Consider the following 23,019-nt stretch of genomic DNA (forward strand, 5'->3'; position numbering starts at 1 on the left):
GGACCAAGGTGATGTCCTGAAAACCCAACAGAGCACCCCCAATAAGAGGCGGTCGATGTTAGGAACTAACCTCTTCTGGGCGCAGTCTAGATTGATCATAGACATGGCTGTTTTTGTGTTGGGAATGGCAGTGGTGGGAGTGGGTGTCCTTTGATACCCCGCAGCAGTTACTAACACCCTCCCTCTTTCCCTCAATCCCTCCTCACCCCTAGCATGCTGCCCCCTCCTCCTGCTTCACCAAGCAGCGTGGGTAAAGTGTCTGCATGTAGCTAGGAACCAAAGCAGTGGCAGCTGCCTCACCCATATGTCAAGAGCATCGATTTTATTATGTTTGAAAACAAATTGTTCGAAGTGGAGCTCTGCGCTCCTCCATCCTTCTGATGGAGCATAGAGGGGAGGGGAAAGTGCCTCATCCTGTGGGCCCTGACTCCCAGACTCCCAGACCCAGATGGGGCTCTCTCTGTGTTCTTCTTTACAGGGGATAAGGTAGGTCAGTGTTGTGGATCTCTCCATGTATCCCTCCTTTAAACATTTGGAAGTCTTCACACCCCACTTGGGTTATAATATGGTGTTCTCTGCTTATTCATTGTGCTCATTTCTTATTGTGACAATAATATGTAGATAGCTCAGTGCCACAGAGCAAGGCACGGCTCTGACTTATGCTAAGTGTGTGGGAAAATGGGATAGAGATTAGTTCCAGTCTGGTTTTGTTTTCCACACCTTGAGAGTGTAAATAGTGGGGTTCCAGCCTCAGAGCTCTTTCCCACCACTTTGGGGCCTCGGCTAAAACAAAGCACCCACGCATGCCATTGGGCTGCACACAGTCACTCAATTCAGCCAGCTCAGCCCAGCCCAGTTCACAAAGACACAGGAGCCACAGGAGCCACAGCACAGTAGCAGCGCAGTGGGGATATGACTGGGGTTACGCAGTTCAGCTGAGTGCTGCTATGGGAGAGAGGCTGGGAGGCCAAGAACATGCTCAGAGAGCATACATAAATGGCATTAATTCCCTCCTGGTTTTGAGCATATAATGGGCAGTTTAGATCATTAGAGATAAGTTCTACTCTTATAACATGACAATCAACTCTCAGGCTAATAAGCTAATGGTGATGGAATGTTGCAGGTTGTACTGTGTCTGTGCTGGTTGGTGGCGGGACGCTCCTCGATTCCGTGATTTTTGGTCAATGTTGAAAAGCACAGCTGTGGAAAGGCAGCATAATTAAGGCTCTGATTCCAAAAAGGAGACACGAAGAGACTCTGAATGTGTCGTGGGGTGAAGCACGCGCATACACACACAGACAGACAAAGACACCACACACAGACACAAAACGCACACTTAACATTTTCCCTTGTTTCGTTTGTTAACTTCTTAAACGGAGTGGAATATTTGAATAAATGGCGGTAGCTAAGGAGGGACAGAAGAAAAGGATCACTACCTTGCTAAAGGAATTGAAGCTCACTTGGTTTTTAGCGCTGCTGTGGTCAGTTAATAGGCGGGTATTGAGTGTCCTTATGCTCAAACGTAAGAGAGATGGCGAGAGAAGAAACCTGTGTTAGGTGATGTCATCACCACATGTTTTAAGTTGCAGTAAAAGTCTAAAGCTATTGCCATCACGTTGATGGAATAACAGTGAGTCGCTTCTCCTCGACTTTGTCAGATAAGTGACGGATTCTAATTTACCCACTGTTGAAGTGCTTATAGACCGTGTTCTGAGTACTTTTGTCAGTTCAAGCTAACCAGTAAGACGGTGTCATGTTTTAGTAGCAGTTTACTTTGGAGCAGAGGGACAGGAAAGTGGCGGGACACATCGTGAGCCCTTGGAGAGGTCCAACAATCCTGAGGTCTCTTTATTTTACCTGACGGACCGCAATTGTTATGCAATAGTTTCTGATGTGAGAATCGTTTCGGTCACTACAGCCAACTCTTGGCCCAGACCTTCCTCTAAACTCAAATCCATTCCCTACACACACACACACACACACACACACACACACACACACACACACACACACATTGTTCTGTATTGTACTCTGTAGGGCCAAAGAAGAGCCCTCCTACAGTTGTCTTGCATCCCATTTTCCTGGGGCATTGAACTTGAACTTCGACCCTCTCTGATGTTCTTAAAGCCGCCTCAGAGACTTAGCACCCTGCTGGGCCATGCGATGCATCACCAGCTTGTCCACTCTCACTGAGGTCCATAGCTGCTACTTACCTCAGCTTCAACAAAGGACTGTCAATAATGACTGAATTTACTATGCCACAAACCTATAAATATTTTTTAAACATGTTTTGCAATTGCTACACTATCTCTATAATATGACCATTGAACGTAAGATATACAAATTCTGCACTTCTGTCAGCTAGGTATTCCCTAGCCATTAAAAGCCTTAATTTGATTGCTCTCTGTCTGCTGTTTAGTGCTCCTATTCTGTAGGATTTACTGACCCCCCCCCATGGTCACAGTGGTAAGTTTATCCATCCGGCCGTAAACTCCCGCGGGTCATACCTCTTATCCTTGTTAGAGGGGGAGCCACGTTTCCTCAACTAATTTACAGGGGTCGGTTGGAGAGTCACACACAGACTCCCATTGGAGGTCACAAACAGATCACGCTCACCAGATCTCACCCTCATTAGACCCACCCCAACCCTGCTCTACACCCCAGACCCCACCCCATTCTCCTGCATTAGTTACCCCTGATGAGTGCCTTGGTCAGGGGATATAGACAGGCTGGATGAAAGCACTGCTGACAGTATGTAGCCTGTGTATGTATGCATGTGTGTGTGTGTGTGTGTGTGCCCTTTTAATTTCACCTTTATTTTGACAGGGATTCATGTTGAGACCAAGGTCTCTTTTACAGATGAGCCCTGTATAAACATCAATACACATTATTATACACTATACACATCAATACACAAAACATAATCATAGAAAACAAACACATTCTTCAGTAAAAAAAAAAAGGTCCTCAATCAGCCTTTTGAATTGCTCGAGATCAGGGTTGGGCAACTAGATTCAGCCACGGGCGATATTTGTCAGAGCGGATGGTTGGGGCGCCGGAACATTTAAGGATAATAATTTATACACTGCAAATTGATCACAGTTAAGGCCAAAACGAGATTGTAATTGACATTAACAATCATGCCATGCCTTGACTACATTGAGAAATGTCTCTTTTTTTCATTTGTGGGAACGCTTTTCTACTAAAGTTTTTTTTTAAAGACAATGTGTGTGTGGCTTATACAGAGGAGCATTCTGTTCATTTTTGTATATATTTTTTTTAACTAAAAACTTTGGGGGCCAGCAAAAAAAGGCACTAATTCATCTCTCTCTGTGTGTGTGTGGCTTATAAACGGGAGCATTCTGTTCATTTTTGTATACATTTTTTTTAACTAAAAACTTTGGTGGCCAGCAAAAAAGGCACTAATTCATCTCTGTGTGTGTGTGTGTGTGTGTGTGTGTGTGTGTGTGTGTGTGTGTGTGGCTTATAAACAGGAGCATTCTATATGTCGTTGCCAGTCAAGAAAAGAAGCAGGCCAATTTGCAACACCCTCTTTCTCTTTCATATTCTTTCTCTTGACTAAGTGTCTCTGGCTCCTTTCTACCAACCAGGCACCTCCACATTGTGGTTTTGCCATGCTGCAGGAAGGACTTAAGTAGAGCGTTGGAATAGAGATCTGGTGTGTTTTGTTGTTCGAGAACATTTAGAGTGGGAGGTGTGTTGATCCTTATTCTCAGTTCTTTCATTTGGAAATTAGGCTAGAGCACCATCTCCATCTTTTCTTTACAGGTCCACAGGAGAAAACTGACTGGTTGTTGTGGCCCCCAGAGAGGAGCTGTGACATGAGATTATCAGTTCATGTGTGCATCCTAAAGGGCTCCCTGTTCCTTTATATAGTGCACTGTTGACCAGGGCTTGTGTTCCTTACTATGTGTTGCAATGCTGAGAAAATGGATACGAAGTTATTAGTTGGGATTTATGCCTTTATACACCTTAGCCACTAAGATGAATAAAGATCAACACACCTCCCACTCTAAATGTTCTCAAATGACAAACACATCAGATCTCTATTCCAACGCTCTACATAAGTACACGATATGCTGTCATTGATAACCTTTATCAGTTTGTGGACTAGGAAGTGTCACACAGATTCAGAGTAAAGTAGCCTGTCTTCACCGTATCGACCGTATGCTTGAAGACAGACAGTTCCCATTCGATGAATTGACGATCGTATCAAAGTGGGGTCCTGAATGGTTTGCTTGTTTATGCTTACTGTCTTCAAGGATAATCTGATCAGCATGCAAAGTCCCCATATCAATCACGGAGCAGGTGTTCGCAGTTAACAGAACCCAGGTTATGTAGTGACTCACCACATGATGGGGAGAGAGAGGGAGAGAGATAACCTGTGTGGCCTGTGAAGCGCCAGGGAAGGATCACTGAGACTTAATGACCAGCTTGTTAGTGGAAGTGCGGTATATAGGCTGTGCATTGGCTGTACCACTGCGCGGGACCAACCACACTTGATCAGGGATTTACTGAAGCCACAATTCTGCCATCTGTCCCCAGTCTGCCAAGAGCAGCCCAGTGGAGAGGCTTGGAGAGGAACGAGGTTCCCACATTGCCCATACTGAAGGGGGTGCGGGAGAGCAGAGAGAGAGAGAGAGAGAGAGAGAGAGAGAGAGAGAAAGACGCAGAGAGAAGAAGACTATCTGTCTGAATGGGGTTTGTACTCGGGCTGGGTGGGAGGGGGAGTCCTGCATGCAAAAAAGGAGAGAGACAAAGAAAAGAGAGGGGGAAAAAAACAACGCAAAAAGAAAAGAAAAGAACAGGCACAACAGAAGCCTGCTGAAGAACTGTGCGTTGGTCAGTGAATTGTGATGTCCCGCTCCCGCCCTGACAACAGCCACCCCTCTGGGTCCCGTCTCTGTTGTGGACGTCTATGAAAGGCAATTAGCATTTCATCCAGGCCTCACTGGTTACATGCGATGAAGTAATACTTTGTCTAATTTGGCCCTTTTGGTCCCGGTTCTGTAGCGAGCTCGTCCTTGTTTAATCCCCTGAAAGTGCATTTCTGTCTAGCTCAATCATTGTGTGTGTTGTACAGGCTAATCAGTCAGAAGAGAGAGCCAGCTCCAGGGCGCTCGGAGCACTCAATGGAACTGGCTTGTTTTGTCTGGGATTCTACCCACTTTTCTCAAAGAAAAAAAAAAATCTTTGTGTTTTTGGTTTGCGAGGATGTGAGATGCAGTTGGCGCAATTTGAGAGCAGCCAACCGCAGCCGTGGGGACGGGACAATACCTCTGTTAGACGTTCCATTTTTTTTCCTGTCCACAGTAAAAATGCATCAGTGATTGGCATCATCTCCACAAGAGGAAAATAATTTGCTAGAAAAAGTATCTGTCAATGTGCTTGATGACCTGGAATTGTATTATATTTTTAGTTGCATTGTTTGTATATCGTTGTCATTTTAATTTCTGTTACTTCCCTTGCCTACCAGTGTATCAGTGTTTTGCTACTTGTCGTGCTTTATGGTTTTTTGCGGACCCCAGGAAGAGTAGCTGCTGCTTCTGCAAAAACGAATGTGGATCCAAATCAACTTGACTGCTCCCTAAGATGGAATGATATCCTTTTTTCTCCCACTCATACCTCTCTGCATCCCTCAAAAACGTATTTCCAAAACACTATTTTGTCTGCTTGTAGGGCTAATGCTAGGTTCTCTGTGTTTCCCCCCCCAAAATAAATAGAAGTGCATTTCCAGAATAGCTCTCTAAATTAGTGTCTAGCCAACAATACGCTGTGGTTTACTGAATTTTCGTCAGATTTAATGATGTACCTTTTAGCCAAAGTCACTTATTACATTTCTTAATTCCCCCAAACTCTGGATGTTGAGAACTTTCACTGATCTAAAAATACTGAAGGAGAAACTATATGTGAAATTGCAATTATGGCTTTGTGAGCTGACCATATATGGCAGCCCTTCATGGCCAGCGATGAGGAATGGCATGGAGGGTGGTTTCTGAGGTAGCCTAACACATGGGGGTGGCATAATTCATGTATGGTTTTCTCAAATAGAAAACTAACCAACAAACACGGAGGATACATTCTGGTTTGGGCAACGACGCCAAGCTACAGAAATTAAGAGAAAATTAAACAGCCTTTTAAAAAAATTGGTGGTTTCGCCACTTACGTTAGTTGTTGTGCTGCCTGACTGAACGTGCCAGTGCCGGAGTAAAGGCCTACCAGGGCCAAGCTAGATTTGTTGAGACTCAAGCCCTTTTTATAGCTGGTTCTGACATGCAGCCTTTGTCCATGTTTTTAGACATTTTTGAAACATTATTGAAAATGAAATACAGAAATATCTCATTTTCACAAGTATTCACAAAGTTGACTCAAAGGTGAGTCAATACATATTAGACTCACCTTTGGCAGTGATTACAGCTGTGTGTCTTTCTGGGTATGTCTCTTAGAGCTTTGCACACCTGGATTGGACAATATTTGCACATTTTAATTGCACATTCTAATGAATTCTTCAAGCTCTGTGAAGTTGGTCGTTGATCATTGTTAGACAGCTATTTCCAAGTCTTGCCATAGATTTTCAAGCCGATTTAAGTCAAAACTGTAACTAGGCCACTCAAGAACATTTAATGTCGTCTTGGTAAGCAACTCCAGTGTATACTGTATTTGGCCTTGTGTTTAAGGTTATTTTCCTGCTGAAAGGTGAATTAATCTCCCAGTGTCTGGTGGAAAGCAGACTGGAATCTAGGATATTTTCCTCTAGGATTTTGCATGTGCTTATATCGCCATTCTGTTTCTTTTTTATCCTGGAAAAACTCCATAGTCTTTAATGATGACAAGCATACCCATAAGATGATGCAGCCACCACTATCCTTGAAAATATGGCGAGTGGCGTATTGGATTTGCCTCAACGAAATTGCTTTGAAATGGAATAATTAATCAGTTGCACCACTGAATGTATTCAACCGAAATGTCTCTTCCGCATTTAACTCAACCCCTCTGAATCAGAGAGATGCCTTAACCGACATCATCAGTACCCGGGGGCTAGCTCCCTTGCTCAAGGAGAGAACGGCAGATCTTTCCTCCTTGCCTTCTCGAACTGGCAACCTTTCGGTTATTGGCCCAACGCTCTTAACTGCTAGGCTACCTGCCGCCCTGCCATACCGTTGCCACATTTTTTTTGCAGAACTACTTTAGTGCCTTGTTGCAAACAGGATGCATGTTTTGGAATATTTTGTATTCTGTTCAGGCTTCCTTCTTTTCACTCTGTCATTTAGGTTAGTATTGTGGAGTAACTACAATGTTGTTGATCCATCTTCAGTTTTCACGCTCATTAAACTCTGTAACTGTTTTAAAGTCACCATTGGTGAAATTCCTGAGCGGTTTCCTTCCTCTCCTGCAACTGAGTTAGTGAAGGACGCCTGTATCTTTACAGTGACTGGGTGTATTGGTACGCCATCCAAAGGGTAATTGATAACTTCACCATGCTCAAAGGGATATTCAATGTCTGCTTTTTTTTATTTGTACCCATCTACCAATATGTGCTCTTCGTTGCGAGGCATTGGAAAACCTCCCTGGTCTTTGTTGTTGAATCTGAGTTTGAAATTCAATGCTCGACTGAGGGACCTTACTGATGATTGTGTATGTGGGGTACAGAGATGAGATTGTCATTTTAAAAAATCAGGTTAAACACAATTATTGCACACAATATGAGTCCATGCAACTTATTATGTGACTTGTTAAGCACATTTTTACTCCTGAACTTATTTAGACTTGCCATAACAAAGGGGTTGAATACTTGTTGACTCAAGACATTTCAGCTTTAAATTCCAATTTGACATTATGGGGTATTGTGTGTAGGCCAGTGACACAAAATCTCAATGTAACCATTTTAAATTCATGCTGTAACACAACAGAATGTTGAAAGGGGTGTGAATACTTTCTGAAATCACTGTTTGTAGTGACACTTTGGGATGTATGAAGTGTACTGCCTACCACTCCCAGTGTGGCCTGTCTCACCCAGATCAATGGAAAGACAGGGGGGTGTCACAGAAACTGTGGTCTACTAGAGTTACTGACAGGCACTTCCAATGTGGCCCGGCTGACTCCAGATCAGGAAACAGAACTTGATGATGAATGAAATCCCACAGCCGCCCCATGTTTAAATCCTGCGGATCTGTGGGAACATAAACTTCTAGACACAACCACAGGCTCATACGTGGGAGGACTTTTTAGAACTAGGGAAACCTAAGGGCTGGGAAAGCCCATCATAAAGACTATGAAGTCTCAAGACTGGGTTTTAAAACATTGGCTTGGCATTTGCATTGGCATGCGAGCGAAAAAGCTTGGATAGAAGATAGCACGGTATGTATGTATGTTAAAATTAATTTCTCATTGGTACTATTAGCATTTATAATCGCACTGATCCAGTGATTGGCGCACATTGACAGAGTCCTCTGTGTAAGTGTGTTTCTGCTGTAGGAGTCTTTTTTTAGAAGGGAGTAGTCAGCATCAGACAGTATGTCTATTATTTGGCTACACTCAGCTCCGTGCTCACATGATCAACCAGAGACACCCATACAGAAGCCTAATATATTGACATATGTTTCAAATACATACAGTACCAGTCAAAAGTTTGGACACAGCTCCTCATTCAAGGGTTTTTCTTTATTTTTAGTATTTTCTACATTGTGGAATTATAGTGAAGACATCAAAACCAAGAAATAACACATGGAATTATGTAGTAACCAAAAAAGTGTTAAACAAATCTCAATATATTTGAGATTTGAGATTCTTTCCAACAGTCTTGAAGGAGTTCCCACATATGCTGAGCACTGTTGGCAACTTTTCCTTCACTGTGCAGTCCTACTCATCCCAAACCATCTCAATTCTGTTGTGGTCGGGTGATTGTGGAGGCCAGGTCATCTGATACAGCACTCCATCACTCTCCTTTCTCAAAAAACAAAAGTCTAACATTTGGACTCATCAGACCAAAGGACAGATTTCCACCGGTCTAATGTCCATTGCTCGTGTTTCTTGGCCCAAGCAAGTCTCTTCTTATTAGTGGTGTCCTTTAGTAGTGATTTCTTTGCAGCAATTGGATCTTGAAGGCCTGATTCACACAGTGTCCTCTGAACAGTTGATGTTGAGATGTGTTATTGTTACTGTTAATTGAACTCTGTGAAGCATTTATTTGGGCAGCAATCTGAGGTGCAGTTAACTCTAATGAACTTATCCTCTGCAGCAGAGGTAACTCTGGGACTTCCTTTCCTTGTGCGGTCCTCATGAGAGCCAGTTTCATCCTAGTGCTTGATGGTTTTTGCAACTGCGCTTGAAAAAATGTTCAAAGTTCTTGAAATGTTCCACATTGAATGATCTTCATGTCTTAAAGTAATGATGGACTGTCGTTTCGCTTTGATTATTTGAGCTGTTCTTGCCATAATATGGACTTTGCCTTTTACCAAATAGAGCTATCTTCTGTATACCACCCCTACCTTGTCACAACACAACTGATTGGCTCAAACGCATTAAGAAGGAAAGAAATTCCGAAAAGGAACTTTTAACAAGGCACACCTGTTAATTGAAATGTATTCCAGGTGACTACCTCATGAAGCTGGTTGAGAGAATGCCAAGCGTCTGCTAAGCTGTCATCAAGGCAGTGTTTAGCACTTTTTTGCTTACTACATGATTACATGATTACATGACTCCATATGTGTTATTTCATGTCTTCTCTATTATTCTACAATGTAGAAAATAGTAAAAATAAAGAAAAACCCTTGAATGAGTAGGTGTGTCCAAACTTTTGACTGGTACTGCATGTATTTGAAAAATTGGGGAGCCAGGCCCAGCCAGTTTTCCGCTGACTGCTGCTCTTCTCCTTCATCTGAAGAAGAAAAAAATTGTAACGTCTGCTCTGTCAGTTGGAAGTGGGCTGGGGGCCTGGCTCGGAAACATTTTCAATTGTGATTGACAGTTCAGAAGAAATATGTTAGGTTCATGTGTCTCTTTTCAAAATCAACATAGCTAATCTTATTATGTTTCATAAGTGGTGGGTAGCCTCAATAGCTGCATCATTTTTTTTTCAAATTTTGCACGCAAACCCCACTTTGTGAATCTAATGCCAAGGTCCTGTATCAGAGGTCAATAGACTCAACATTACAATTCAGCATGATACATGTGGTGCAAAAATAGATGTAAATATCAGATATTTAAAAATATATTTACATACATATTACATACATATTACATACATTGTTATATATTTCATGAATATATATTATTTTACCCCTTCTTGTCCCATCGCTGCAACTTCCGTACGGAATCGGGAGAGGAGAAGGTCGAGAGCCATGTGTCCTCCAAAACACGACCCCGCCAAGCCACACTGCTTCTTGATACACTGCTCGCTTAACCCTGAAGCCAGCCACACCAATTTGTCAGAGGAAACACCGTACAGCTGGCGACCGAAGTCAGCGTGCATGTGCCTGGCCAGCCTCAATGAGTTGCTAGAGCGCGATGGGACAAGGACATCCCGGGCCGGCCAAACCCTCCCCTAACCCGGACGACGCTGGGCCAATTGTGCGCCGCCTCATGGGTCTCCCGGTCACGGCTGGCTGCAACACATCATGCTGTGAGTGAGGTTTTTCAGTGGCAGGGAGTGGGAGACTAGTCAGGATCGAGGGAAAGATGAACGACGCAAAGTACCAACAGAAGAACGACCCTAAGCATATAGCTAAGACAACGCAAACCTCTGAATGCCCTTGATTGGCCCAGCCAGAGCCCGGACTTGAACCTGATCGATCATCTCTGGAGAGACCTGAAAATAGTAATGCAGTGACACACCAAGAAGCCTCAAGGCTGTAATCGCTGCCAACGGTGCTTCAACAAAGTAGTGAGTAAAGGGTCTGAATACTCATGTAAATTTGATATTTCAGCTATTATTTTTTAAATTTTTGCAAAAATGCACTGTACACACACTCACACACAGACACGCACACACACACACATGCGCACGCACGCACATAGAAACACACTCTAAACTGATAACATTTGTAACGCCCTCTATCTTATGTTCAGAACCTTTGATTGATTGTGCATTCATAGCTTTCACACATCTTTCACCCCTGAGTCATTCATGCAAAGTCAAAGTTGTCCGTGAAATATCACGTCACCAAGTAATCAGATAATGACAGGTTCCCCATTTAGTCATTTTAACTACCATTTAATCCAATAGTAAAAAATACAAGATCAACATTTATTTTTGAAGTGCTGAATAGAACGAATAGTAGATGGTAAATCTGATTTTCCATACAGTATTTGACTATAACTTCACATGCACAATTAAATCAAATGTGTATCCAATGGCATGTTATGAGCATGTTGAGAAATATGTCCGTCTTACAGTCTGTCTCACAAATCATTATAAATAGGTGTATTGTAAAGCAGTTGTCTACTGTTGTATGCCATTTCTGTCCAATGCAGAATTGTAAATTCACATTTTCTACGTGACTTACATATATATATTTTTTTAGGCTCTTATCCAGGACGACTTATATTAACGCATTCGTCTTCAGATAGCTATGTGATAGGTTGTCTCACCATCATTGTAAGTACATTCTCCCTCAACAAAGTCATTATCAGCAAAGTCAGTGCTAGTAGGAAAAGAGGAGTGCATTTTAGGGGGAGTGGGGACATCACCAGGAAGTAAATGAGTTAATAGACCAGAGAGAAAGGGAGTTCCAAACCTCTCTGCCAATAACAGCTAATAACAGCTAGTTAACAGTTTTCCCCTCCCCACTCAGACCACTCCCAGACAGTCCTAGCAAAATTATTGCTTTAGCCATGGTATATTGGCCATATACTGTACCAGCAGTTAGTTGATAGCAACATAGAACTATGTCTGTATGCTACGTCTTGCTTGTCCTATGTTGCTCTGTCTGTATGCTATGTTTTGCTTGTCCTATGTTGCTATTGTCTATATTGTAATTGTTTTAAATAACCTGCCCAGGGACTGCGGTTAAAAATTAGCCGGCTGGCTAGAACTGGAACTTTTACTGAAACGTTGATTAATGTGCACTGTCCCTGTAAAAAGAAAAGAAACTCAATAAACTCAACTCAACCCCCCGAGGTGCAATTATAAAAACTGGTTTGCCAACATAATTACAACCATAAAAATACACGTTTTGTCATACCTGTGGTATACATCCTGATATACCATGGCTTTCAGCCAATCAGCATTATTTCCCTATAATGCACAGCATTTCAGCATTTTGGCTATAGTTAATTTTTACATGTTTTGTTCGAGCTGCTTTTGAAAGCACAAGTCGAATTGAAAACAGTATTGGTATTGTTGAATTCTATTTTCACAATAGCAAGCTAGGACTGATGGTTTGGTCAGCTAAACTAACAAGTCTGTATGATTGGTTACCATGGCAACTGCTGTAGCTATCTAGTAAACTTGCTAGCTACTTCAGGGGACGTTGAAGACATTTCTACCTGCAAATGAACACATTTCTAGTGGCAAATGGGTTCAATTATAGCCATGATGTAAAAGGGATCATCAACTCGTGGCTCTATGCATTCTCTAGAAAATACTGCAGCTCTGCTAGTATGCTGTGTAACACACCTTCCACACTGTTCATTATTTCCCATAGAACGCATAACCCCTCATTGATTATCCCTGACATAGGCCTAAATAACCCAGATATTTCAGCAGTGGGTTTTTCACTGCACTACTATATTTCCAAGAGGTAGCACACAGTGACTCTTTCCACTTTTGGCCGATGGAGGATGTATGTTTTACAGCCATATGATTTGGTTTTACATTCCAACATAAATTAATGTCAAATTGATACATTTATGATGTAAAAATATAGAAATATACAGTGTTCAGCAGTTATCAAATTATATTTAACAAGGCACTACATCAATTTTGGTTCAGTAGTTTTGAGCAGTTTGATTAAGTGATAGTTAATTGTCTTGCTAACAAATGACAAGAAAATCATATCAAAAGTCAAGTGAATTTTAATTATTGAATTTTAAAAAGCATAGATTGAATAGGTGTCCATATTGTTGGTGCAATGAACAAGTGACTGTGAATGTGTTTTTTGTACTCACTCAGTCAATTGAAAACGTGCTTAGAGTTTTGAAACATGAGCCATTTTGATGATCTGTTTATAAGTTTGTGATAAGCATTGTGAAAATGTACCACGCACTTCTGAACTTTGCACCAAAGCGATTGGAAGAACTGTAAGATTACAGAGCAGGCCTGGCTCCCGGAAGGAGAAACCCTAGAGGCGAGCCCAGGCTGACCTCAGGAGTAGCCAGGTAACCCAACACCTCGTCACATCAGCTCCACAGGATCCAATGTAATCGCCCCCAAGTCTCAGTTACTATGGGCAGGTCGGCCCTGTCAACCTTGTTGCCAAGTTGCTGACAGGTGACGGGGTCAAAACACCACTGGCCACCTCTGTCATCGTCCTGGCAGCTGAGGGAGAGCAGTTGTCTAATGACTAGCTATCCATCACAAAGAAAGTGGTGCTAATGCTAAACGGGGCAGTGTCTCGAGCTATAGTATGTTCTCTACTCCACTGGCTTTGATCTGTTAAGCTCCTGAAATGAGAGGCGTGCTTATTCGCCGTCCTGAATGAAGCTACATGCCTAAAACTACAAAACTTTACTGGCAAGCGTGTGTGGTGCTTTTGCAAAGGGGCAGTAATTCCAAACCGACTGCATAGAGAGAATGTTATAGAAGATGCTTCGTAAGTAACAGGTTGACACTAACAGTGAAATGCTTATTTACAGGTCCTTTTCCAACAATGCAGGGTTAAAGATAAAGATAAAGATGTATAAAGAAATAATACAAATAGTGACATGAGGTATAAATACACAGTGAATGACAATAATTATGAATAACGAGTAAAATAACATGGCTATATTACAAGGAGTACCAGAACTCAGACGATGTGCAGGGGTACGAGATAATTGAGGTACAGTATGTACATATAATTAGGGGTAAAGTGACTAGGCAACAGGATAGATAATATACAGTAGCAGCAGCATATGTAATGAGTAGGAAAGTGTGTGTGTGGCATCAGTATGCATGTGTTATGTGTGTGTGTGTGTGTGTGTGTGTTGGGGTGTCAGTGTAAGTATGTGTGAGTGTGTGTGCATAGAGTCAGTGCAAGAGTGTTATTGCAATTCAGGTAGTCCGGGTAGCCATTTGAGGAGCTATTTAGCCGTCTTGTATGGCTAGGGTAAGCCGTCATTGTAAATAAGAATTTGTTCTTAACTGACTTGCCTAGTTAAATAAAGGTTAAATACAAACAAAAAAATGAAAATAGATCCTGAATGGCAGAGAGTTAAGCCACAGTGGTGTACTGGGCCGTACTCACCACTAGGGCTGTTACGGTGACTGTATTACTGCCACAACAGGGTTCATGAGTCATGATGACAGTCAAACTCCAAGTGACCTTTTAGTCACAGTAACTAGGCTTCTCCAAGCTCTGATGCTACTGATGGTCATTAGTAGCCTACCAAACTTGCTAACTGCCTGGTACTCAGCACTCTATTGTCCCTCTAATCACTGACATCAATACAAATGAAATCGCTAATCTAATCTAATCAAACACTTCATGAGAGCCCATGAGCTAATGTTGCTCAACATTTCTATAGGCTATGTAATTGCGCGAGAAAACAGAGTGATGGCCTCTATTAAAAAGAGGAGGATCCCATCAGCTTTCTAGAGGCTAGGCCTACTATATTTATTTTTCAACTTTCCTAATATTAAACACATTGCTTCTGTTTACAACAGGATGGCATGAAAATGAACCACGTGAATAGCGTCCTCCATTTGCTATTTAAGTGCATAGATTCCATTTTTCCCATGCCCCTGTTTCGAGACAGGTGCATGATAATGGTCCATTCTAAATCAAAACAATTTCACACATGTATTATTTAGTATATGTAAAGACAAGATAAAATGAAGAGCAGACTGATGGGTGACAATATTATCCTATCACTTGTGAATGATATATTTTCCGCTGGGAAATTCTAGGCATTATCAAGTGCTTGTCAAATTGTAAATGAGAGACTGATGAAGTGTGTAAAGCCTGCGCAAAGATGCAGAGCTCATGCCTTTCATGCAACTTTTTTCAAATCATCATTAGAGTCGCATCATGCAGCCTTGGAATTTATTAAAAATCAAAACGTATAGCCCAACGTTTGTATCACAACTAACATTGCCAAATAACTTCTTAAAATAAAGCACATTAATCCCCTTTACAACGGTTGCAGAGTCTTAACTGGCATACATATGCAGCGTGTGAGTTTCAAGTTGGGGGAAGATAGATTATGTTGAAATGTATCTTCTGTTGAGTCAGCCTCATTACTTAATTATTTTTTATGCTAGTGGTTGTATTAATTTGGGATCTATTGCATGCCCGAACTGTTCCAGACTATGTTTAGAATATTTATTTCTCGCACTGAATAGAATAGGTCACCTTTTGTACTACCTGGGATAGCAGATGGACATAGGCTAGTGTTTTTTCTGTTTGTTCGGTCTACTCATTTTGTTGGCTGATGAAAGTAAAAGTGGACAGCTCTTCCAATATCTTCAGTATGTGCCTCGGAATTGGATAAGGACTTGCACAGTTGCATTCCCCAATGTGTCTGTCTTCACTTGCAGCCTGTGAGAAAGACACAATCATGTGACAGAGAGCCATGTGAGGGAGAGGTGCTTTGGTGCGCCAAGCCGGGATAAGAGAATTATAACTATTATATTCAGCCCAAGGTCAAAACGGCCACTGGCCGCAAAATGCATAGATTTCTTTTAGGGGGCATTAAGGCCACACAAAGGGGATGCTGACGTGAAATTAGAGGCATTATCATGTGTTTGTCAAATTGTGAATGAGAGACTGGTGAAGTGTGTAAAGCCTGCACAAAAAAAACAAAGCAGATGCCTTTTTCATGCAACTTATTTCAAATCATCATTAGAGTTGCATCGTGCAGCCTTAGAATGTATGAAAAATCAAAAACATATAGCCCAACGTTTGTAGAACAACTAAAGTTACATAAATATCTTGAAACTAGTTTTTACCGCTCAACACAGAATAACCGTGTGTGCGCACTCCCTCAAGTACTTATATAATATAATATAATAATTATATTTTATTCAGATATGTTCAATTGTATTCTTCATACTATTAAATAATACAATTCTAAGCAAATTTTTCTGCTAAATGAACTAGTGTAGCCCACAGCCATATGGCATAGATAGATCAGGGCCTAATATCAGGATAACTCAGAGTATGCTATTCTGTTCTTCTGAAACATACTACATTTTCTTCATATCATGTTTCTTTAGACCTGTCTACAGTAAGTAATGGATTTATGGTGATGGATTTATTTGACTTCTTAAAATGTAGATGTTCCAACGGTCTGCATCTGTGGCTGTGCGTGGAAGCCAGAAGATGCTAAATGTGTTTGTTAATTAACAGTCGATTACCGTGAGACTGGCAGTTATTTGCTAGACAATCACCGGCTGACATGACTGCCACAGCCCTACTCACCACCCTCTGTGGTGTCTTGTGGTTGGATGCCTTGCTGTTGCTGTACCAAGAGGTAATGCAGCCAGTCAAGATGCTCTCAATGGTGCAGCTGTAGGGCCTGAGGACCCTTGCCAAAACGTTTCAGCCTCCTGAGAGGGAAGAGGCGTTGTCGTGCCCTCTTCGCCATTGTGTGGGTGTGTGTGGACCATGTTAATTCCTTAGTGATGTGGACACTGACGAACTCGAAGCTCTCGACCTGCTCCACTACAGCCCCGTCGATGTGGACGAAGGTGTGCTCGGCCCTGCGTTTCCTGTAGTCCACGATCAGCTCCTTTGTCTTGCTGATGTTGAGGGAGAGGTTGTTTTCCTGGCACCACACTGCCAGGTCTCTGACCTCCGTATAGGCTGCCTCATCGTCATCGGTGATCAGTCCTACCACCGTCATGTCGTCCGCAAACTGGGTGACAGTGTTGGAGCTGGAGACTGAGGGGCCCCCATGCTGATGGTCAGCATGGCGGATGTGTTGTTGCCAGGGTCCGGAGTAAGCAGAACATACAGAGCCAACTCGTTCAAGTAGTAATTTTCATCCAAATTGATGTTAGAGGATGTTTCTTGATTCCAGCTTTTAAGATTTAGCTGAATATGGAGTCTAATAACAGTAAATGCAACTTGATTTGATATGAATTTTGATCTTATCAAATAAATCAAATCCAATGTGTTTCCACTTTGCAGGCTACATTGTCTATCCAGACTGTGTGTCAACTCTTCAGGTCTGTTGTGAGGTTGGCACTGAGACAGCCAGGTCCCCAGTGTCCTGGCCTCTACCCTCCCCTCCCTCTCTCTCTCAATCTGGCTGAGGAGATCTATGATGGACAGATCTGGTACTGTGTGTATGGTGCCACTTCAATCTGTGCTCCACTGGCCTGCCCTTTCACCCTGCTGTCTGCAGTCTCTGGCCTCTGAGGCCTTTGACGCTCCCAGGAGGACGTATGTCCCGTGGCGGTACTGGCAGAAGTGTTTGGAGTTGGACTCTTCAGAGCCTTATCAATGTCAGGAGGCTCAGCCAGGCTTTCCACGCTGCCTTGTGCTCTGACAGACAGGCCCTGCATGGCCCAGGAGCACCAGTGTCAGAGTTGGCAGTGGAGGCAGCGTCAGGACAAAGACTGGTGCTCTGCACATAACCAGGCTGAGGCAACATGCCCAGCATCTCCCCAGCATCACACCTTTGGTTTTTGGGTCAGTGGACGTGTGGTTTTGCGGAGCGACTAAAAGCAATCTTTCTCACTCTCCGAATTTCATCAAGTTTGCATTTGTTTACCATCCATTTCAAATAATATGGGGGGGTGCTGTTTATAAATGCCGAGAGATAAAGAGTGAATGTAAGGGGAAGGATTAAGAGTGAGAGAGAAACACTGTATGCCAGAGGATATGAGTGATAGGGAGGTAACAACGATGTTGGTGTTAGTGGGCATCTGTGTAGCATTGAAGTGATACAGCGAGAGTGGGCCCACGGGGTGATGGAGAGAGCGAGAGAGAGAGTCTCTCTGAGTGTGATGTGATCTCTGTCAGTGGGGCAGGAAGTTCCCATCCCCAGGGGAGACAGCAGGCAGAATAACAGGCTTTACTCCCCCACTGTCCCCTCTTTGTCCCGGCTCCCTCTGCCTCCCCTGCCCTGCCCCGCTACTCATCAGCTCTTAATCCACTTTTGATAGCTTTCACAGCACCCTGTCCACCACAGGCATACACCCAGGCACACAAATGCATGTAACCTCTCTCTCTCTCTCTCTCTCTCTCTCTCTCTCTCTCTCTCTCTCTCTCTCTCTCAGAAAGAGAAAGACAAAGACACAAATATATATATATATACTGTGTCAATATTTTGAATATCTGTTCATTTTATGGTTTGTTGATTTGTATTATTTTTTGATTATCATAGTGTGCAAAGTAGAATTTTAAATCTAAGTAATTGTTCCATTCAGTTCTCCAGCATGACACCTTTATTGGTTCATGTTTTCTCTATGAAACACACCATGATACTGAAAATAACCTAAGTGATCTAACAGGGACGGAACATAGGAAAAATTGGATGCTTTCAAAGTCAAAGTTTCCTAAGACATTTCTTCCCCCAAAAATGAAAACATGACTTCATTCAGTGCTGGTGTATTTTCCAACCTTGTAATTTCGAGCAAATATTTTTTTAAAGACGTGATCATGTACATCAGGAACATGGGACACCCACAACTATGCATTACGGTGACCACACCCACTTGTCGTGTTGTTTGTTTTGTTAGCCATGACAACTGTCTGTGGGCTGCGTCGCTCTCGGATTCTTAGCAGGAACGAGAGCGTGGGAGTACTGGTGTTTAGACCATGTAAAGCTGACTCATAAAATCCCACAGGCTATCTCAACTGTCTCTAGGAAGACCGTTGTCTATCACATTATTATTGATGGATGTGATGGCAAATTCCACTAGTCAAGCGGGGTGAAACGAGAATCTAGACAAGTCATCATGACAACCCAAAGACAGCGCGGGTTAAGGCATGGAATATTTTAGTGCAAGTTTCACTTTATATTCCGGTTCGCAGCTGGACTATAGTTTTAGCAGGGTAGTAGAGGTCAAAGATGTCATGTTCCCTTCAGTCATCTCTATCTGATCCTCTCTTCTGTCTGTTTGTGTTCCTCTGTCAGGAATGCACACTATCCTCACACTGGCTGGGTTGATTCTGGCTCTGTCCATCCCGAGTGCCAGGCCCGAGTCGGCTGAACTGAGGTTCCTGGGACAGACGGACTTCGTGGTCAACGAGAGCAGCCGCACCGTGGTGCGCCTGGTAGTGGAGAGGATCGGAGACCCGGTCAACGTGACCGCGCTGGTTCTGGTAGGAACGGCCTGGTCATAGGAGGACTGTTTTAGGTCACCTGTTGAGTGTCCGACCTACTGTAGTGTTATCTCGACATGTCTTTGTGTGCTTATGTAATCTCCTCTAAACTGGCTTTAGCCTCTCTGACCTAAGTCTTGAAGGGGACAGGTTAAGTGTTGTTAAAGCAACAGTGACAAGCCATGATTAGCAACACACAGCAGTAGGGCATCTCAACGGAGCCTTAACCCAAACCCCTGGTTTCACTGATCTGCTCCTGAGTTCTCATGCGCAGTTCTCCTTAGGGGAATAGATCAGTGACCGTTTTACTGTGGGAGGTAGAGGGTGACATGAAAGGTCGACATCTGCAGTTATTGTCACCCACATCAGAATGTGTGTCAGCTCCCACATGGGAGCCAGTGCCTGCTCCCTCCCCATGGGTGTCTGGGAAATGATGGCCTGCCTGGGACTTTCCCAGGCCTGAAGAAGCTATTTTATTGATTTTTACAGTTCCTTAAATGTCAGTACTATATCCCTAGAGAATGAAACACAAAGTGTCATCTTCTGTTTCAACACTTTAGGTGACCCCAGCATTATATTTGTCTGTACGAGTTTGTGTGTTTTGACTGGGTGTTCAAGTGGTAAACGATCATGCCAAATTAGGACAATAACGATGACCACAACAACTGTCCTTGTTGCTTCCAGTTGGAGGGAGACGACACGGGGGACTTTGAGGCCACCACGGCTGCAGCCTTCCTGCTTTCCTCAGAGGCCAGTAAGACCGTCTTCATCGCAGTCAGGGACGACGAGCTGCCTGAGGCCGATGAGACCTTTGTCTTTAACCTTAGGCTACAGGTAACGAAAAGAGTGTGTGTTGGGTTGGGAGGTCTGTGTGTACATGTGTGTGTGTCAGCGGTCATTCAATGTCAGTGGTTGTTATGGTTGCCCTTTTACTACGCTCATGTGTTAATATGTGTGTGTGTGTGCGCGTTTGTGTATGCGTTGTAATGCTCATGAGTGTGTCTGTGAGTGAAAAATGAGGCCTCCTTCTTTTGTCCTCCGATGTAGAACCTTAGTCAGTTATCCCACAAAGATCTCTAGTGTTCCCATCCTGCCCCTGAGTACCTTAAACCCTCATCCTGGTCCAACCACTGCCGAGTGGGGGCCCCGGAGCCCTGCCTTTACAACCCCAGCAGAAAGACTTGAGAGGCCCTGGATGCCCTTTGATGTGTTCCTATATGGCTTCTCCAGGGCTAGGCCGCTGAAGAGAGCCCCACTTAAAGACACCTTTGTGAGCAGACAGCCATTTTGACAGCCAAGGCTTCACCACACAGTAGATTAAAGCCCAGTCAGGGGCTGTGTGAAGTCACAGCAAGACAGCCGTTTCACACCATCAAACAGACCAGAGAAACCAATGTGTTTCCTGTAGCTGGTGAGACGTGGTAGGGAGGGAAAATGCTAGAGAACAGATCTGAGTATTCCCTCACAGTAGAAGGGTATAATCTAGAGCCTGACATGAGTTTAGGCGTCCATGTCACAGGCAAACAGCTCTGCAGAAAGAAACCCTTCCCACGATGCATAGAGAGTAATGTTACATTTTTTCTGTGTTGACGGCGGCTGTGCAGGATGCCTTGCACCAAAGAGTCCGATTGCCATGGTGTCATTAGCGGGCTGCCGTCATGTGATGGATGATGAAGGGCCTGGCTCCCACTGTATGCCTGTCCACACACTCTGACTAATGGCTCTGTGAAAGAGAGGCAGGGCAAGCGAAGGTCTGGCTGGATGATGAGCTATGTGCCTTGGGCCCTCACATATCAAGCACAGGGTACGAGAGGATGATGGCTTGGTGAATCAGTCATTTCTGACAAGCAGAAAGCTGTTAGGCTCAATAATTTCCAAAATGATGGAAGGACAGTTGTTTTGGACAGGATACGATTGGTTGGAGATGAGTGTTTGGTGTTCCCTTTCTTCTTTTGAGTAATTTTGTAATCACCGGCTGGGCTACACTTCCTATAATGCTGGATAAAGCTTTTCTTTTTATAATAGAGGAAATGTAGAATTAAGTTAATCCAAAACACAGGGAGAGCTGGAATTGAGTTTAGCACAAAATCCCAATGAGCTCAGCAAAAAGTCCAGGAACGGTCCCTCATACTGAAATGCCACCACCCTGCTTGGCAAGACCATGACAGGTTCTGTCCACTTATCCCGTATACTGCTAGGGTCTGGGCTTGGGGTGCAGGGCATGGCTGGGCTGGGCTGGGGGGCTGGGATTCCTGTGGAGGGTTGGTTGTTGGTGGGCTGTGTTTGTGTCCCAGAGGGAACGGGCCCCTGGCAGGGCCTGCAGGCTGGATTGTGAGAGCGTGTGGATTCTGTGTCTATGTGTCGGTCACAACAAGAGCTCAGCCCCTGAAAGAAAGCTCTGTTACAGCTGGGAAAAGCCATGTCTGAATAGAGAGGTGAAAGCAGAGGGGCTAAGCTCTTTTTCTCACTCAGTCTCACACACACACACGCACACGTACCCACACACAATGGTTCTGCATTGGGCACACTGTCAGGTAATCTGATTTCAGATGTGTCCATGTAAACAGCATTTTTAGGTAAATTGTTCTCCTTGCAATGTGCATGTGAACGTTTTAAATGAGCTATTTTATTCATCTGACTTTCAACTATAGAACAGTTTCTGGAAATGTGCAAGTGTCGAGCAGTGTATTGCCCTGCATACATCCTGTATACTGTATCTCCGAAAATGGATCACTTTAGTCCACGAACATGCAGGGACTTGTATATGTCCGGAAACGGTTCAGTAACACCCCTGGAATGACCACATAGTTCTACCCACATAACCAGGACATATCTTGAAATTCTGGTGCACGTTTGACGTCAATTGCATTACATCTCCATCTACATCCGCCCACGTCACTCCTATAAATGTCAGTTATATGATCTTGCACTTGCTCAAGACTGCACATGCGTAGAAGTGAAGACGTGTTTTGTTCGTGTCTCGTTTACTTTTGTATTTTTTGTATTTTTCGTATATATATTTCAATTTTATTTTACCTTCCGGTAACCTGCCTCACCCAATGTGATACGGTATCGCTATTATTATTTTTATTTTAGAACACACTCAGGAACCTCCAGAAGCTAACCAGCTAATTAGCTACAAGCAATTTAGTCATTGTTAGCCACTGCTAGCGGCTTTAACCTTCTGCACAGATACCAGCCCTGTTCTTAGCCTGGATAATATTCGCCAGTCTGCCAGTATCGGACTGTCGCTCCACAACAATGCCGGATTCCTGCCGTAATCCCTGGACCACTACTTCTGATCTTCACAGCTAGCTTGCAGCTAGCTAGCTCACAGCTTGCACTCACCGTGGCACCCAGTACCGAAGCTATCCCTGAGGCCCACCTCCCGGCCTACACAGCTGTTCACCCAAACCCCACTCATACACGGCTAGAGCCCAATACTCCACCGGATCCTTGCTGTAAACTCTGGACCTTGGCATCGGATCACCGCTGCTCCCGATTCGCTATAGTGGCGAATGCCACTGCCACGAAGCTAGCACCAGAGTTAGCCGTGAGCATCTCCCGGATAGCAAACTAAATTCTA

General features: G+C 43.6%; 1 protein-coding gene across 1 annotated transcript in view; it reads left to right on the plus strand.

Moving 5' to 3' along the window:
- adgrv1 (adhesion G protein-coupled receptor V1) overlaps positions 1–23,019 on the plus strand; it is a 196,204-nt gene that overhangs the window by 3,084 nt on the left and 170,101 nt on the right. Inside the window, exons 2-3 of the mRNA XM_042330702.1 lie at positions 19,246–19,433; positions 20,118–20,267. Of these exons, the coding sequence (XP_042186636.1) occupies positions 19,248–19,433; positions 20,118–20,267 (336 nt within the window). The 5' untranslated portion in view covers positions 19,246–19,247. The remainder of the gene's footprint in view (positions 1–19,245; positions 19,434–20,117; positions 20,268–23,019) is intronic.

The sequence above is a fragment of the Oncorhynchus tshawytscha genome, linkage group LG12 (genome assembly GCF_018296145.1).
Source record: "Oncorhynchus tshawytscha isolate Ot180627B linkage group LG12, Otsh_v2.0, whole genome shotgun sequence".
Lineage (NCBI taxonomy): Eukaryota > Metazoa > Chordata > Actinopteri > Salmoniformes > Salmonidae > Oncorhynchus > Oncorhynchus tshawytscha.